This window comes from Electrona antarctica (genome assembly GCF_951216825.1).
Source record: "Electrona antarctica genome assembly, chromosome: 11".
NCBI classification, from domain to species: domain Eukaryota; kingdom Metazoa; phylum Chordata; class Actinopteri; order Myctophiformes; family Myctophidae; genus Electrona; species Electrona antarctica.
In genome coordinates this window covers 30,157,106-30,177,105 of record NC_136792.1, presented here as the reverse complement: position 1 = coordinate 30,177,105, position 20,000 = coordinate 30,157,106, and the positions used below count along the sequence as shown (strand labels likewise).

General features: G+C 43.4%; 1 protein-coding gene across 2 annotated transcripts in view; it reads right to left on the bottom strand.

Annotated features, from left to right (window-relative positions):
• acsl3a (acyl-CoA synthetase long chain family member 3a) overlaps positions 1-20,000 on the bottom strand; it is a 45,915-nt gene that overhangs the window by 16,637 nt on the left and 9,278 nt on the right. For both annotated transcript variants that reach the window (XM_079514614.1, XM_079514615.1), the window contains exons 2-8: positions 17,566-18,309; positions 14,226-14,403; positions 6,254-6,363; positions 5,760-5,898; positions 3,554-3,701; positions 1,136-1,259; positions 351-422 (exon numbers count right to left, since the gene is read on the bottom strand). In XM_079514614.1, the coding sequence (XP_079370740.1) occupies positions 351-422; positions 1,136-1,259; positions 3,554-3,701; positions 5,760-5,898; positions 6,254-6,363; positions 14,226-14,403; positions 17,566-17,940 (1,146 nt within the window). In that variant the 5' untranslated portion in view covers positions 17,941-18,309. The remainder of the gene's footprint in view (positions 1-350; positions 423-1,135; positions 1,260-3,553; positions 3,702-5,759; positions 5,899-6,253; positions 6,364-14,225; positions 14,404-17,565; positions 18,310-20,000) is intronic.

Genomic DNA, 20,000 nt, shown 5'->3' with positions numbered 1-20,000 from the left:
AGAGAGACGTTGAGTGATAGACTCAGAGCGGGTGTGGCGAAAAGAAGATGGAAAATACACAGACTTAACAAACAAATAACAATTTATATGGTGGTGTTGTGTTGTGTTGTGTTGTGTTGTGTTGTGTTGTGTTGTGCTGTGTTGTGCTGTGTTGTGCTGTGCTGTGCTGTGCTGTGTTGTGCTGTGCTGTGCTGTGTTGTGTTGTCTTGTGCTGTGTTGTGCTGTGCTGTGTTGTGTTGTGTTGTGTTGTGTTGTGCTGTGCTGTGCTGTGCTGTGCTGTGTTGTGTTGTGTTGTGTTGTGCTGTGTTGTGCTGTGTTGTGCTGTGCTGTGTTGTGTTGTGTTAACGTACAGGGACAGCGGCCATCAGAGTGGGCTGCAGAACACTGGTGTCTCCTTTACTGCCTTTCTTTATCTTTGTCGACTATAGGGGAGAAAATGGAGAAAACATTCACAAATTATGTTAATGACAGATGTCTTTCAACAATTAGCAGATGTTTAATGTTAACGTGTCATTCTCACTCCAAACTCCAAGTCCTCATACAGTATATTCAAGCTCGGTCAACTACCTTTTGCGGCCCATATGACACGAGCGATCGTTATTTACTCTCTTCCCATCAGTAAGTATGCAACTCGGACAGCACTGAGTCGACAGAAGCGAACACTACTTGGTGCGGCAGGAGCTTGGCTGGCACCTTGCTCGGGTGCTCCTCACAGGGTTCAAGTCCGCTTCTGACAGCTTGACTGTCGTGTTTTAAGTTTAATTTGTTTTCATTGTATTTAAAGATGTTTTCAATACTGAATCTACACAGGGTCCACATTATGCATTATCACATGATGAACAAAGTGACACCAATGCTGCGTTCACACAGGCAGATACAAAGATACCATTCATTTTCAAAGGAAGCCACCGACGTAAAAAGCTACAAATAAGTTGAACTGGCTTCAACTTCAGATACAAAGATGCACAGTGACAATAATGATGCTGTGATTCTTTGTATCTTTGTATGTTAGCATCTGCCCGTGTGAATGCAGCAGTAAGGTGTACCCAGTGAAACATGATACAAAGGGGGGTCCTGACCAAACGTCAGTTTGTGTCGACCTGCGGTAGAGAATAATATTTTCTACTAAGTGTACCTGGTCAGCTAGTGTTAGTGGTGAAGAGTAGCCAATCCTACAGCCATGAGACAACATCACCAGCTCAGCACTCAGCTCCAACACATGGGCCAGGGGCAGGTAGCCAATATACGTGTCATCCTCACTGTATACACAAAGAGCTTCTTATTAATATACACAATGCCATTATACAATATACACAGATATAATCATACTTTATACATAACCATGCTGAAATAATAAAGTATTGTAACGTTGTATGACCTATTGTGTAATAAAAAATAAACAGCATTATAATAATATATTGCCATTTCTACAGAAGCAGGGATACTGCATTGTAGTATTCCGTAGGCCTGTTTTATTGAGAGGAAAAGCTTGTTTACACTATAAAGTTATTTGTCAGAACGATGTCCATCGGGCGTATTTAAGATAGGCAAGCATCCAAAATGGAGGTTGGGCAATGTTTTGTGAGGAACCACATGTCAATGAATGTTCATGAAATTCAGTTCTTACTTAGGGACGTTTATGTACACAGCGTGACAACAAAATACACAAAGCAAAGCCATCATTTTCATTAACAGCCTGATGGAGATCACAACGGATCTTAACCCTGCTAACCCTCCATCTCTCTCTCACATCCTCCCCATTTTCCTCTGTCCCCAACTTCCTCTGCTCTGTGTTTCCTCTCACCTCCTCTCCTCTCCCCGGGGAGATGGGTGCCCTTTCTACTAATTCAGCATAAAGCTCGTACGATGCCGCTAGCGAGCCAGCGGGCCAATGACGCTTGTGCCGCCGCGCAAGCTCAGTTGACATGGAGGCCCCAACCAGGAAGTGAGCGCAATAGACCTTAAAAACAGCACTGTCAGGCAACCTTTAAATCAACGACCCTAATATTGTACGCAACCAGCGACAGCAGAGATAAGCCGGGGTGGGGGGAGGGGGGGACGACAGTACTTGGAAGAGGCAGTTTAGAGTAATTTGTTTTCTTAAAGACTGCTGATATGATGCTACTACTTTACAGAAATGCTGAGGAAGCTTTCTCATCATTGAATACACACAGCTAGGTGCATTTAATAGGTAATTTAGATCCACACACTGATAATGTGAATTCATGGATTTTTAATAACACTCAAAACTGCTGGCCTTAAAACTTTAATAAATTAATACTTTTTACAAAGTTATTTTGTAGAGAGCACTCATTAACAGAACTGGACATAAAGCATGGCCAAACATGATGCATTTATTCCGGTTCCCTGAACTGATTAAAAGTATGTGGTCAAAGATCAAAGGTCAGGGTCACTGTGACATTCCTTCACTTACATAATATGAGACTGGACAGACATAGATGTCAACTGCAACTGTTTGGCAGAGGCATACAATCACAATATGGCATTTCTACTTCTATTTTTTTAATATTTTCCCATCCAGCCACTCTACCCCTGAGCCACCGCCGCCCCAGGTGTGCGCCGGGTGTGAACATATTTTTTCAGGGTGGGTAGTTTTTTTTTCAGGTGAAACAAAAAAAAACGGGTGTGAAGATAGTGAGGTTTTTCAATTTTGAGATTGTAATGTTAAACTCGACTTTAACACAATCAGCGCCGGGATTTCTTTCAAAATAGAAGCTTGGGTGCCGGGAAGATATGTCCGCTTTTACTCTGTAAGCCCCCCCTTCCGTTCCGGACAAAAAACGGGAGACATTGCTTACCTCGCTAAGATTACGATAAAAGTCGCTGATGATCGCTTCATATTTTGAACGAGAGGCATGTTGAAGTCAGAAATTAAGAGCTTAGTATATCCATCTGGTCAAAACCACGGAGAGCTCCTTAGATTACGAGCGTCAAGCCTTTCTTTGTGAACGGTAAACAGGGAAGTGAACGACAACGTGCATGTGCGAAAGAGCAGAAGGAGAGGCCAACTAAAAAGAAAAAAGAAAAAAATTCTGTCGGTTGGATTAGTTATGACGTTCCCACACGTCGTTAATGTTAAACTTTGAGTTTAACATTACAATCTCGAGATTGAAAAAAATCCCCTGAAAAATATCTTCACACCCATTTTTTGTATTTTTTCACCTGAAAAAAAATCGACCCACCATGAAAAAATATCTTCACACACTTTTGTTTTCACAATGAAAAAAATCTACCCACTATAGGTCCCCGTAGGGGCTCCATACCAATCAGAGGCGCGACTTCCTCTTTCCCAGCAGCAGTTGCTTTAGCAATGTAAACGTTTGTTTCCTCGTACCAACAAAGTTCCCTTGGATTGAATTGATGAGTCCCAGAAAAGACGTGCTGTGATTGGCCAGTAGTCACTTGAGTGACAGCGACGCAGCGTGCCTTCGGCACTTCCGCTTGCCTTCCGCCATCCGCTGGAGACACATCGCTCCAATGAAGTGAAGCGGCCAATGAGGCATCTATGTTTTCTATCTCTAGGTGTACCTACCAGAGGTTTGGTATCCTCTCTGCCATGCCGGTGATGCCAGCGATGATGTTGCTATGAGAGATCATGACGCCCTTGGGGACGCCTGTAGAGCCACTGGTGTACATGATGACAGCGATGTCTGAGGGCAAGGGCTGCTTGCGATCACGCACTGTACAGGGACCAAACAAACACACACACACATTCTCAAGTTAACTGACATTAGGGCTGCACAATTGACAAATTGCATTGCATTGTAATTGTTCTGCATATTTATAAACTGAACAAACACATTCAAACAACCACACATTTAACAATCCCATTTTCTGCAAATGCACCAGAACGGAAAAATGGACGAATAACGCAACTGACAGGCTCAGGGATACTAGTTAAACAGTTTATACAAGGATGGAAATTTATTCAGCCAAGCGAGCTACCGTTGAGTAAACCTCCTTAAGTGTCTTGGCACTATCATCGGAGAGAATGTGTTACATGAGAGCAGAGTAGCAGACTAGGGCCCGCTATACCGCTAATAATACCATCTCTACACCTTCATTCATCTCTTTATCACTCCCATGTTCTGGTTTCTCTCATCATTCTCTCATCACTGTTATGTCTTGCCACCCTGCCTCTCCCTTCTCACCTCTGCCCATCCCATTCTCCCTCCTCTTGATTTATAAATAGGCCATATCTTGCGTGCCAACCTAAACCTTTTAGGCATTTCTTTACTATTATGAAAAACCTTTTAAAATAGTTAAAATAGCCAATCTATAAACACATTATGAGCTTGTACAAAATAGTAAAATATGGCATAAGGGGTATGGTGGTGCACAATATAGGGCTTTCCTCTTTCTCAACCCTTATTCTTTCTGCATCTCTATATGATCAAGTTTCTATAATCACTCCCTCATCAGGCTAAATTCACCGTCGCCAATGCACTTATCCACAATGTTGTGGGTTTCAAGTCTGACTGAAAGACCAGTGTTGCATGTCACCACGTCTGTCCTTATTATCCTGCGGAAATACTATAGATAGTAGTAAGTGGATTAGTACATGGGTTAAAAACACAGGCATATTCATCTGGTCAAAAACATTCAAACCCCTTCTGGCACAGGCCCAAAAACCCCACCACAGACACGTGCATTTTGCCACTTTTTCCCCCTGCTTGTTCTTCCTCTTCTGCGTGCATTTCTATGCATCCTTCCATTTGAATAAACAAACACCATCCAAGCTAGCTTAGAGCAGGCGACAAGCTAAGTTCAGCTGTGGCGTGCGCTTCATGTGGTAAAAGAAAGCTGAGCTCTCTGGGTTTCCTCTGCTCTGCGCCTTGTGGAAACACAAACAGACGTTGATGCTCTGCAGGCACGGAACAACCAAACAGAGCCCAAACAGAGGGAGAGAGGGAGAGAGAGAGAGAGAGAGAGAGAGAGAGAGAGAGAGAGAGAGAGAGAGAGAAGGGAGAATCAAAGAAGACAAAGAGGAGAAAGGGAGAGAAATGGGACATGGGGATCTTTATTTGACGTTAATTTGGTTGCATGTGTGTGTGTGTGTGTGTGTGTGTGTGTGTGTGTGTGTCACAGAGAACTGATGTCATGTGAAGTTAACAGCACTGTGTGTAAACATGACCCCGTCACGTCCCAGCGGCCCAACATACCCTCCCACCCACCCTCCAGTTCTCTAAACCTCCTCCTCCCTCTTCATCTGTCTACAATGGATACAGTACCAGCTCTGCTCTTTACGAGTCGGCCGGCTCAAGGGGGCCAGAAACAGCTGGAAAATAAAAGAGGGGAGTTACTTGTTGATGAGGGGATGACAGAGGCCACAGGAAATAAAGGAGAGAGATGGAGAGAGATAGGTTTTTCCTTGTCTATCCCGTCTGAGCGAGCAAACATTAGCCCCGCCCCTGGTCCGCCCCGGCGACCTTAATCTGACACAGATGTGTGCACTTCCTCATTCACATGACCTAATGAGCCCATCTAGCGACCCGCCCCCTCTCCCTGCCCCACGCACCACATTTATTGAGAGTGGGAGAGTTTGTTAGTGCTAAACTCTGAGAGTTTTTCATGTACTGGTTGAATGTGGTAGAGAATGAGGGATAAACTTATTATGCCCTATTTAAAACATTTCAGAATTTTCGGATATACCCACCGCCTATATCCTCTCCGAACCGCCAAAGTGTATTAACAAAATGTTGACCTTAATTTGAACATTAACACAGACAGATGCTTACCATTCTCTGGCCTGGTCCCCAGCTGTTGCACGGCAGCCATGTTGTGGACACTGATGCCTCGTGGGTAGCCAGGCCACGACGTGGGTGAGTCATCCAATACGATGATATGCTGCAGCCTGGGAACTTCTGTTAAGATGGCCTAACATCACAAGCACACATGCATTAAGCACATGCATGCTTTAAAGTCAGGGTTGGCTCACATACTGTATATATAATACATACAGGCATACAACTCTCCCACCGGATCAGACACCGCTAGGAGAAAGCACGCTCAACTCATTATTCTCTAGATACCAGACTGCTGCTGTGTTTGCTTAAATAAAACAAGTTCATAAGAAACTAAAGAGTGTGGATATTCCTTTCTCTGTATTATCAAATGCAATCATGATGACAATGACGATGATGTGCAGTGAGCAGAAAAGTCTTGCATGTGTATTTGCGCGTGCGTGCGTGCGTGCGTGCGTGTGTGCGCGCGTGCGTGTGTGTCTTCTCACCTTGAGTCTGGTCTCTAGTAGCTCTCTGCTGGTGAATATGTGTGTGACCTGAGTCTCGTTCAGACCATGGGCGATGGCTGGACCCCCCAGAGTGGAGTAGAGGGTGACCACTGCAACACACAATTAGAAAACCTACTTGGTAAATGGTGCATTACATTCACCCATTCACAGTCACACACACACACACATTCACACACCGATGCCGGAGGAAATCATGCATCGGTAGCAATTGCAATTAGGGGTTCAGAGTCTTGCTCAAGGACACTTCGACACTAACTCTGGGGGAGTGTGTGTGTGTGTGTGTGTGTGTGTGTGTGTGTGTGTGTGTGTGTGTGTGTGTGTGTGTGTTGTGTCTATGTATAGGGGGCAGGTGGTAGATGGGTACAATATTCCCGTACACTAAATCATAGACATAAAAGAGAGAACTGTCTGGGAACATACTGACCATGGATTTGCATTGATATACTTAAGCACTTAAACCTTAGAGTTAGTAAACTGGACCCGATTTGTGAGCTAATGTTCCCACCAGAATATGGATGCTAGGGTTCAAGTGGTTAATTGTGTTATTTCATAGGAGACGTTGTAGTAACAGTCCTTGCTCTAAGTTTCTCATTATCTAATCATTTCAGGCCTGCAGTGCAAACATTGTTAAGTGCCTGTAATGTCTGCAGAGCTTCTGTCGATGCAAAACTCACTAAAACAAAAGCTAACTGAAGGTAAAAATGTTTTAATACTATTTCTACCATATCTGATTACCATATCTACCTTTTTCAGCTTCTTTATATAGTGTAACGACCCTGCAAAAGACCCGGCCGTAACAGGGTGCTAAACGGTACAATATCAATCATCAATCTGGGTACCCATCGGGAAAACAAAGGAAAAACAGTTGGTGTCAACAACTGTGCTCCTTAGGTATTGGTTCAGAGCCTAAGATGAGAGGTCTATCTACTATGTCTGCGATAGCTGATCTGCTCTGCACCTAAGGTAGCCAGTTTGTGGTTTATGTAGGCAATATGACGTTATATAGCACATTTCATAAAACACAAGGGGCAGTAATGTATTATGCGTGTCTATATAGCACATTTCATAAAACACAAGGGGCAGTATTATGCGTGTCTTAAGTACCAGGTCTTATGACTTAACTTAAGACCTGGAGGCGTGGTCAATGCTGTTTGGCCACTCAGAATAGCCAAATGGCATTGATCATTGGTGTGAGCACCAATGATGAGCATTGCACATGTGTGCAATGTACATGGCATGCATGCATGCATGCATGCACGCACATTGCACACGTGTGCAATGTACATGCATGCATGCATGCATGCACATTGCACACATTGCACGTGTGTGCGGGTGCCCACATGCAAGAGTGAAAGCGTTCCTGAAAGGGTGTCGGCTCTCATGTGTCTTTGTTTGTCGCTGTCATGTCTATCGATACTGGAAAGGTTTTAACTGGGGTTTCATGGAATGTTCACTTAACAATGACTACAAAGTGTTACACATAGTAGGGCTCAGACTTCTTTGTGAGACAAATTAAAGCCAGGAAATCTGTCTAAATTAATACAATATGTATACAGTATATAAATAAATACTGTATACATGCAATTTAAGCAGTTTCAGCTGGTGGCCTTATGGAATGATCAGCTGCTAGACTGTGTTCATTTGTACATTTTGTTATTGGACCTTTGTTATTCTGTTGAAACGCTCATTTCGGTTTCATTTTTCCACACTTTGCTTCACTACCTGTGTTGTAGTGATGAGGAACCCGGCCTGTGCCTGCAAGCGAGTGTGCGTGTCTGCTGCATGGGTGTGTGTATCTGTGTGTGTGTGTATTCCCCACACTGCAGAGTCATACTATAGCCAGCCCAGCACGGCGTGTGAGAGAGCTGTGATGTACCGTACGTGCTCTCTGTCAACACGGCTCCGTGGCCCTTCTCTGGCTTTGGCCCAGAAGGCCAGTTCGGGCCAGTTCGGAGGCCTCTAGTGGCGTCAAACTGGCCTTCTGGCCAATAGGATGCAGACTCTTGCTGCTTGATGAACCCTCTTTGGAAGAGATAAACATTTGAGGAATGTGTGATTGTGAAATGTCGAGTAAGTGTACTTGCCTGTGTGTGTGTGTGTGTGTGTGTGTGTGTGTGTGTGTGTGTGTGTGTGTGTGTGTGTGTGTGTGTGTGTGTGTGTGTGTGTGTGTGTGTGTGTGTGCGCGCGTGCGTGCGTGTCCATCAGTAGTAAGACTGTGAAAAGGTCAGCAGCAGTAGCTAGCTTTTTAACCTGCAGCATGGGTGAGTCATAACTCACGACACAGTTATGACTAACGGGATGTCTGACTTATGGGCAGTCCCCGAAAGAGTATGGGATGATTTGAACACCTGCTGGCTTGAATGTGGTGGACATTTGTCAAAATTCTATTTTTGCCATGGACATACAACAAATGAGCCTTAAATGACCAGGTCTGTAAGTCTGAGAGTGCACAAATGGATGGATGGATGGATGGATGGTCTGAAAGTTCCTGGTTCGATTCCCGGCTCCTCCTGTTTCCACATCAATGTGTCCCAGAGCAAGAACATACTGAACCCCTAACTGCTCACCTGCTTTGAATGTGATCAACTAGTAGGTTACTTATCAAGATGATCTTATCAACCTACTGCATGTAGTCTGGGAGCCTACTGGCTGGAAACACGGAAGTGACTGCGCTGCTCCGTGCTTGCGGTTAGGTTTAGGGTTAGGGTATGAGGTGTGTTGTCGTTCTCAGTAGGCTCCCAGCATGTGCAGTAGGTCGATAAGATAGTCTTGATAAGTAACCTACTTACCAGTTGATTTTCACTCGATGTGTGAGTGAGAGAGAGAGAGAGAGAGAGAGAGAGAGAGAGAGAGAGAGAGAGAGAGAGAGGAACAGAGGGAGAAGGGGAGATGGAGGCAGATGGAGAGGCCGGCGGGTCACAGAGAGTTTCATCCAACCCCATGTTGACACAGACAAGGACAGGATTTGGTGACATCACATCTTTGCGTCACGATGGTTCCAAACATTTCCTGCATGCGTGTTTGTGCATGTGTCCGTGCGTGTCTGTGAGTGCATGTGTGTGTGTGTGACCCGTGTGTATGCAGACGAATGTCACCTCCAGTCGTGAGATCCAAACACTCCATGAATCTCCATCGTGTTTCATACACGCAAACATATAACAATACAGTACATACAACAGTACAGTACATACAACATACATACACATGCACAAACCTAACAGTGACTCATGCAAAGAATTATTCAAATGATGCATCACCTATTATTGCAATATGAATATGAACCAATATGTACAGGCTTGAATTGTACAGAAGTGGTCTGATGGGTGGGCAATGAGTTATTTTCTGTTTATTTTCATGCTCATTTTTCAAGATTTTAAAGAAAAAATACCATGTTTTATACCATTGTTTTACATTATTATTAAACTATTGTGATATTATCATTGAAGTCTTAATGTTTTTGCAGTATCCTCGTTGCCCCGCAGTGGGCCGGGCCTACAGGTTAAGACAGCCTCTCCTATACAGCACGCAAAGCAGCTGCGTTACTCCTGCATCTATAGCCTACCGTTTATTCGTCAGGCCTAAACACTAGTAGAGAGGCATGGTGGATTATGCAATATAATGAATTGCATTTTTATAGCACTTTTCCAAGTGCTCAAAGCGCTTTACAATGGTTCCTTCATTCATACATTGTCTACATGTCTGCACTTTTGGCATAAGACGCCGATGTACACAAAGATGCACGTACTGTATACTGCTCACACACACACGCACGCGCACACACACGCACACGCACACACACACAGTACACAGAGTTTGAGTTGACTGGGAGCCCTTGGCTGACTCGTTGATGCTTCCATCAACATCAGATGCTCACGTAGATCCTCTCACCCCTGGCCCTGATACCATCATCCTCCCTATGCTCCCTCCATCCCCACGTCTCTGTCTGCATTATGCTCTCACTGTCACGCTTGTTTCTCTCTCACATAATGTATGGAAGTGGTGGGAAAAGTACTCACATTCGTTCTGTACTTGAGTAAAAGTATCAATGCTGCAATAACAAAATAGTCTGTTATACAAGTAAAAGTCCGGAATTCAAAATGTACTTGAATAAAAGTACAAAAGTAATGGCATCAAAATGTACTTAAAGTAACAAAAGTAAAAGTAGGCCTACTCATTATGCAGAATGTCCCATTTCAAGTTTTCAAATGTATACAAATCTTTTGTAAATAGCAGATCAACAAGCTCACAATGCGTCGCGATTTTCAAATGGCTGAAATGTATACAGAGCTGAAGTGGTTAATGCATGTTTTGGACTAATCAGCACAACATTTCTGTCAGGCCCCCTTTCCACCAAAAGAACATTGGTTCTAGAACTGGTTCTGTTCTTTATTTTTTATGATGGTTTATATCACATCTGCATCTTCCAACATGACTGACACGCCCACTTTGGTTCCCACTTCAAGGCAAGAAAAAGTACTTTTTGGTTCCAGTTCCGAACAAATCTTTTTAGGGATCTGAACCAGTTAATTTTGTTCAAGATTAGGCGGGAAAAAAGAAGAGAACCGGTTTAACGCCAGTGGAAAAGGGTCCTCAGTAGGTCACTTGCTTGTTTCTTATTTGCAGGGTTAATGTGAGAAGATGTGGTAACAGTGCTAGTGTGATTCTGAGTGGGACAGTCTTGATTTGCTGTCCATATGGTACTTGTTTCAAGTTCGACTCAGGAGTTCTGCTTCACAATATCCTCATCTAATTCCTGTTCTGTCTCTCTCCACCATCTAGTTATTGCATAAATTATTCATTAGGGACCAAGAAGTCACGCATATTGTTTGTGTTTATTTGTCTTCTCCTTCTTCTTCTTCCGCCAAAAATAGCTGTTCTGACTGAATGGTGCAGTCGGTTTTCGCGAAACGCGGTAATCTGGTAGAGGGCCATGCCAAACGGTGAATATGCGAAGCCCAAGACGATTGGCCAAATGGTGGCGCTATAGCGCTCAATTGAAAATGCTAACTTTGAACGTGCATAGCTCATGAACCGTTTGACCGTTGGCAATGACACTTTGATACCCATATGCGTCTCCTCATGCTGAACAACTTTCGTGTTCTGACTTTTGACCTCTGACCTTTAGATCACCCGCCATTTTGAATTATATGATCAGTACTTCTTCTCCTTCCGCCAAAAATAGCTGTTCTGACTGAACCGTGAAGTCGGTTTTCGCAAAACTTGTCAACATGATAGAGGACCATATTTCTGCTGGGAATTATACCCGAGGAGTTGCGTGGATGGAGTTACATATTAAGGATACTTTTACTGATTGCTAAGAAAATGATAACAGTAAATTGGAGGGAGGTAAAACCACCTACTATAACCCAATGGAAACAGAGACTGAAGCAGGTTTATATAATGGAGGAAATGACGGCAAGGTTACAATTAAAAATGGAAAGTTTCATACTTAAATGGACTTCTGTAATATTGTACTTGGGTGTTTCGGTGTATGTGTAGAGGTCTAAGAGTGCTGAGTAGGGGTTGTTGAGTCTATAAAAATGCTTCGAATGTTGGATATCTGCTGTATATTGTATTGTATTGTGAGTCATGTCTCCTGCTGTTCCCTGCCTTGTCCTGTACTGTCTGAAGAATGCTGTATTTTTTAAGTTTGTCAAGCTGTTTTTCTGTTTTTCTTTGATTTCTTTTATTGTCTCTGTTTTTGTTATGTACTTACATGTTTGATTTCTATTTCATTGTTCGTGTTTCATTTTTTTAAATAAAAACAAAGTTAAAAAAAAATGATAGAGGACCATGCCAAACGGTGACTATGCGAAGCCCATCATAATTGGCCAAATGGTGGCGCTATAGCACTCAATTGATGCAAAACTTGCAAACTTTGAACGTGCATATCTCATGAACTGTTTGACCGTTGGCAATGACACTTTGATACACATATGTGTCTCCTCATGCCGAACAACTTTCGTGTTCTGACTTTTGACCTCTGACCTTTAGATCACCCGCCCTTTTGAATTATATGAAAAACAGTTCAAATGTAACTCCTCCCAGAATCTTTGCTCAAAATGCACGAAAACTTCTACACGTGAACTTTGGACCTATACGGACAAATAATCGTAGCACATTTTTTCTAAGTGAAAAAATGAAGTTTTTATGAACCAATGAAAATTTCTGTTTTGTGAAAATTATTCTTCTGCCTCTAATACACACATATGCTTATGTCACTTTACTATGCGAAGCCCATCACGATTGGCCAAATGGTGGCGCTATAGCACTCAATTGATGCAAAACTTGCAAACTTGCAAACTTTGAACGTGCATATCTCATGAACCGTTTGACCGTTGGCAATGACACTTTGATACACATATGTGTCTCCTCATGTCGAACAACTTTCGTGTTCTGACTTTTGACCTCTGACCTTTAGATCACCCGCCATTTTGAATTATATGAAAAACAGTTCAAATGTAACTCCTCCCAGAATCTTTGCTCAAAATGCACGAAAACTTCTACACGTGAACTTTGGACCTATACGGACAAATAATCGTAGCACATTTTTTCTAAGTGAAAAAATGAAGTTTTTATGAGCCAATGAAAATTGCACACACACACACACACACACACACACACACACACACACACACACACACACACACACACACACACACACACACACACACACACACACACACACACACACACACACACACACACACACACACACACACACACACACACACACACACTAAAGTTTGAGTACTTATGCTGAACTAACACTGAATGATTTTCCTGTTAACAATGGAGTAACTGATTGTCTCCGTGTAGCTCAGTCAGTCGAGCTCTTGCCCTTGGACCGCAAGGTTGTGTGTTCAAATCCAGCTACTGACAACTCAGCTTGTCAGTCTTATTTGTACATATTGTTGAACGCCCTGTGGGCTATATCAGTGAGATCAATAACTTTAAAGACTGGTGTGATAACAGCCACCTTATGTTAAACACCACAAAAACTAAAGAGATGATCTTCAATCCAAATCCATGGTTATGAACGATTGTCTGCCTAACACGCATGCAGCCACACACCTTCTTGTTACCAAATCACTGAATGGTTTTACTGTTTACAATGTAATCACTGATTGTCTCTGTGTAGGTCAGTCAGTAGAGCTCCCGCCTTCGGTCCACAAAGTTGCGAGTTCAAATCCCGGTACCGACAACTCAGCTCTTCAGTCTCATTTGTGCATGTTGTTCTTATTGCGCATTGTTCTTCTTCTATCTTGGTCCCTATCTTTTACCTAGACCCTACTTTGAGAACCACTTACTTAAATAGCATGAGGGGTTTTTGCATCACATCCTGTGTCATGGCTGAGGGAAGTAGGGGTGCTGGGGGGATGGAGAACCCCCTCCCCCCAGGCACAGCCCCCCGTCTGACGGGAGAGGAAAAATAATAATCATTTGAATCCAACCAGATTTCTGTTACTAGGCCTAATAAATATGCTGTATCACAGTATCGACGCCTTATCCTGGTTAATTGCCTGTGTCAGTTTGCTCATGGGTGTGAAAAGCCACTTTTCCACGTGAAAATGTGCATGCACGAGGCGCGTGCACGTGCAATGCGTCACGATGCGACGCATTGTGAGCTTATAGATCGGCTATTTTCAAATATATATATATATTTAGAAATTTCACTAAAGGATAGTCCCTCGAGTTGCATCAACTCGTTTTCAAGGAGGTCCTCAAGGCACAACATACAACAAGAACAAAAATAATTTATACATTTGAAAACTTGTGAAATGGGACATTCTGCACAATGAGTGCTTTTACTTTTGCTACTTTAAGTAGAGTTTCATGCCAATACTTTTGTACTTTTACTCAAGTACATTTTAAATTCTGGACTTTTACTTGTAACGGAGTATTTCTACATTACAGTATTGATAATTTTACTACTACCACTGCTACTTACATGGGAAGTTGTGCATGAAGCAGGCCTGGGCGGCTATGAGCCACTCTGCCCGTGTCTCACAGAAGATGGCGATGTTGTTGTACGGCCGTTGGCCCAGCGCTGCCAGGCCGCTGCCCAGGTGGGAGGCCGCCACGTGGGCCTCCTCATAGGAGGTCCAAAGGTACTTCCCCAGGATCACCTGCAAGGGGAGACAGAGAGCTTGGTTGTGGTGTTGGAGCGAGAAATGGAACTGCAATTCCGTACATACATACATGCCTAGAAAACCCCCAAAATCCGTACATGTTACACGACTACTGTTTTGCCCGCGACGGAGGCGTGGCTTTCACTAGTACGGAAGTGCTATTTCACCATGGCTGGGTCGGGCTGGGTGAGTTCAGGTTTGACATGATTTACTATTCTGTCCAAATCGGGTTACAACTCGCCCGCTCTAGTCTACACAGCAACTCGCGGCCCTTTAGGGCCGCTCGGTGGCGTCTCCCATGGCTCAAATTCGGTAGAGAGTAGAGACGGCACCCCTCCGTCATTGTCTATGGGGAGGATTTCAGTGTCATATGTACGGATTTTGGGGTTTTCTGTATATGTAAGGATTTGCAATTCCGTGTTATTTCACCGTGTTTGGGTGAGACTGGGTAGCAACCGAGAGGAGTGCTAATGGAAATGAGCAATGAAAGACAGGCTCTTTAAATACTCAAGAAATGTGAGTTTACTCCACAGTGGCATGTTTACTGGCTTTGTTAAAAATAAAAGAACATTCCAACTGTGCTTGGCCAGAACATACTGTATTCCTTTTTGTCCTTTTTCTTTTTTTTCGTCTTCTTTTTTGTTTTGCCCCAAAATGACAATGCTCTTAAATCAGCTTGTGTTCTGGACATGTTGTGTTGGAGCTGACAAACCCTGGTCTAAAGGGTCTGAAATGAACAGCCTGCCATTCCTGTCTCTTTGCAGCTCTTTTGTAAACACGGAACAGAAAATGCATTTTCAGGTCGGGATATCAATGTTATGCAATCATAAGAGAGAACCCATAGATACAGGATAAACAAGTGAAATTGGAATTAAGTGACAATGAAATGAGCAACTGGAACACGATGTTGTTTAATTCAAGCTGATCAGGGAATATTATCAGAATAATGTCAAATCTGGGAATACATTTCTTACGAAGAATTATCTTCACCAATGTGTTTGTAAAGTTGTCTATATCCCACATCGGTTTCTATTCAACCACTATAGAGCGTCGCAGTCCCGCCCCCTTTCATGACAACGAGAGACACGGAAAAGAATTCCCCATTCTTTTTCCTTAGACTTTTCAAAAAGTATTTATTTAAAGGCCTGTTACGTTGGACACTACACTTTTTGTTTCGTTTTTCTTCACTCTATATAGGGGAATTTTTGACAGCTGCTGAAAGTTGGCATACCATCAACAACCAATATAAGGCAAGATGTTCTAAATTTCATTATGCTTTAAGTAGCATGATGTGACGTGTCAAAGTTTCATGATTCTTAATCAATTCCAAGCATCACTTTTGCACGAAAAAAGGGCCTTACAAACGGGGAGCGATAAAACGCGATTATAGTTCATTTTCAATGAGACCTGCGTTTTTGCTCGGAGAAGTCGCGGTGCGACAACGCAAGTGTATTTACGTGAGCGCGGTCCCGTGAATTTGTTGCGCGCGTGCTCGTTTCGTGCACGCGCCCGCGACTCACAAGACCTGGATTCGGTTTAGCTTTTTTTTACGCTTGCGTTGTCGCGCCCCTCTAGAGCAGACCTGTAGTTGATCCAGGCAACAACGTGTGCTCCTCGCTCCCTGTTTGCAAGGCCCTAAACACCCTTGGGCAAAAAACGGCCATAGCCGTCATCACAAATGTGATGACGTCAGCAAAAACTGACTACTTAATGTAGATGCTGAACATAATGCACTGTCAACTTGTACAGTATCATAAATAATCCAATATACAGTGCAACCATGTGCGTGTGCACACACACACACACACACACACACACACACACACATACATTGGTGAGGTGACACTGCCCCCAACTGGCTTATCATTGCTAGTGCAATATGATTGCATACCAGGGCCAGACACACACACACACACACACACACACACACACACACACACACACACACACACACACACACACACACACACACACACACACACACACACACACACACACACACACACACACAGAATTTTTCAAATACTTATTCCAGTGTAAACCGTTTGGAGACTGGAGGTCCACAGGCTTACAGCAGAGCAACAGCGAGGTCAAAGGGGATTAGAGCGATTGAGCAAGTGGGATTAAACGAGCAATTTGGACATTATTAAAAGTGTTGCAATTTAGACTTTCACATACTTGCATGCACATGCAAAACAAACAAAATTCCAGGAACGTGCACACACACACACGCACGCACACACGCACGCACACACGCACACACGCGCAGACACACACACACACAGAGCTTGTGAGTTTAGTGATAATGTTTAGAGTAGGTGCTGATGTTGTCTAAACAGTCTGATGTTGTTCTCTTTCCTCATATTATGAGGAAAGAGTTATAAGGACTGGTTAAGTACTGATCAAACTGTCCTCACATCACTCCTAACCGCCTAGTCCTAATCGGATGCCCTCCTGCCTATACAGCAAATGAAATAGATTTATCATACATCTCGTATACTTGCTGGGCGCTGCCTTCATTACACACGCATCACACACACACATCGCTCTTCCTCCCTCCCCCTCTCCCTATGCCTTTCTCCCTGTCTCTCTCTCGCTTCATCAAGCTCTGGTCTAACAGAATCTGAATCAACTTTATTGTCACATCAGTTTTAAAGGAGCATTCAGTGATTTGGAAAACCACCCAGTCCGCCCCGGTAACAAAATGTGCACATGCACGCTCTACAGTGGGGGGGAAGTGCAACAGGCCAACAGCATGTGCACCAAGGCCCGTCCCCACTTGATCATGATTGGAGGAAGGCCCCTCTCATACTGATTGGATGAAGGCTTTGCCACCCAAAGCCCAAACCGAAACTAGGGCTTTTTGACCCCAGGGGCTCACTGGGGACAGGGAAGAACTCCTTATATGGTCAGCACACTTTATAGTAGGGAGGATTATCCAAAAAATAAGAAAAAATAAGTGATATTTGAATTAAGTGAAATCACTGAATATACCTTTAAGTAAAAAAGTGTGTGAAATTAGTTTTCATGCATAGTTCCCATCGTGTCATATTCTCCAAGAAATACAAGAAAGGGAAGAAGAAATAACATAACACAAACTGTTGCCTAACACAGAAGAGTAGATGTATGAAATGTGTATAATGAGGAGGGTCTGTTTACCTTCTTGAACACTTTCCCGTTGCCCTGTCTCTCGTCCTCCTCGCTGATGACCTCCCGAGTGCCCAGACAATCTCTGTGAGGGAACTTAGTGGCTGCATACTCAAACACCTTGTCCAGGGTGTCCACGCCGGGGTGCAGCGACGTCACCAGCCTCTTGGCGGCGCTCAGCGCTCGGTAGGGCCCCTCGGGGCGGCCTGACACAGAGAGGGCCTTGGGCCTCTGCGCCCGCTCCGCCTCGGAGCCGCCCGCATTCGCCTGGGGCTTGGAGAGCCAGCTGAGCAAGTAGGAAGGCAGGAAGGTGATGAAGGTATAGATCCACACCATCAGGTGAAAGAGGAGAAGCAGCATGGGGTTGAGGTCCTCTTTCATCTTCATGTTGATCGGCTGTGTGTGTGTGTGTGTGTGTGTGTGTGTGTGTGTGTGTGTGTGTGTGTGTGTGTGTGTGTGTGTGTGTGTGTGTGTAGGGGAGTGATTGGAGAGTGTATGGAAGGTAGTTTGTTCTCTGAGACGGGGAGGAGGGAAGAGGATCGAGAAGAGAATCTTTGGAGGCTGTTGAGGGAAAGGTCCTTGTTGTGTGTTTCCTTGTCTTTCTCTGTCTCTCCCTCTCAGCAGGGCGTCACTCAGTCCCCCCTGTGCGTCTTCTCTTCTCTGTCACAGCAGTGTCCCACTTTTCTTTTGCGCTCTCCTTTTTGGACTTCTTGGTGCTCACACCCCTCTCGCTTAACACACGGCGTGCTTCAACTCCTGGAAAACATTTAAGAAGAAAACAGTTAAAATGGTAAATGGTGCATTTATATAGTGCCTTTATCCAAGGCGCTTTACATAGATTGTGCATTACATTCACCCAGCACATTCACCCATTCACACACACATTCATACACCGATTGCAGCGGAAGCCATGCAAGGTACCAACCAGCACATCGGGAGCAATTTGGGGTTCAGTGTCTTGCCCATTCGAACCGCCGACCCATGGATCATTGGACGACCTGCTCTACCTCTTGAGCCATCACTATTCACTAATGTCAAAGTAAGATTTATTTTTTTCCTTTTTTTCTGCTTGTTGCAACAGATTATCCTGAGAACATGTTATACTCGGGTTAGGGCTAGAACAACTCAATCAGAAAGTGAAAGAAAGGGGTTTGCGTCACAATCCTCTAGATCTCAGCAGAAAGCAGAATAAATCTGTCACTGAGTGAACCACATTTCAACCCCAGCTCTCTCATTTTGTAGGGCTGAAACACAACAACACAGCATGAACACTCTCACTGTCACTCACTGTTCGCATGGATGGACACAGACAAATGGAGAGAGAGAGAGAGAGAGAAATACAATCCCATTAGAACAAACCAAAGTCTATACCTACAGTACCTTAGCCTAAACATCAGCAGCACAGGAAAGAAAAACTTTTATTTATTTATTTTTTACGTTCAGTTTATTAGATTTTTTTTTTTTTTTACAAATGCAGAGACAAACTGAGAAAGGTAAATAGAGTAACAAAAACAAAAGATACAAAAAACCAACAACACACATGCACGCAAAAAAAGAAAAGAAAACTCCAATACAATCAATATACAAATCAGTTCATGGTCACAAACATCATCCAGGCAAGACAGGCAGGCTATACTAGTCAGGTAACAGCTAATCAGGTTCAGTCAGGGGTACGAGTGTAAGGCGGTCAAAATGTGATAGAAAAGCTTGCCATACTTTACTAAATGTGGAGATGGAACCACGCAGCAGGCCAGCAGCACAGGACATTTCAACCAAGCTGTAAAGGACCTGAGAGACAAGGCAAGAAGGTCCTTGGCTTCTATGCCATCACATCCCAATTCAAATATTGGACTCCGTGATATAACCAATTCCCTCTATGATTGTGAGATCTGGGCACACATAATTCTGCAAATCCATTCTCCGGATCCAGCGGAAAACACCAAATAATGCACGGAGGGCAGAATTATGACGATACCCACTCATAATCAAAATAAAAAAAGAGAGCATTTAAATTTTACAACCACCTAAAAGAATGTGACCTGACACATTGGAAAGAAGCAACCCAAAAACAGAGCAAACTAGAATGCTATTTGGCCCTTGTCACACCCCAGTCTCAGGCGGGGTAATATATACACCAGGAATGGCGAGGCAACGCAGTTGGGCAGAGTTTTAACAGTAGTTTCATTTTCCAAAGTGCATAAGAAGTGGCAAAAATACAGAGGAGACCAAATGTCTGAAAATAGAAAATAAAGGTATATTCAAAATCAAGTACTTTATATTATATACAATAATGCAAATCAAAATCATTTTAAATAAACCATTATTATATAATATAAGTATTTATAAATCAGGCCTTTCTAATGTAAAGCAAAACACAAATATATATAACATACTACATAATATATATATTATAGTATATATATAGACATCATAATAAATCAACAGAT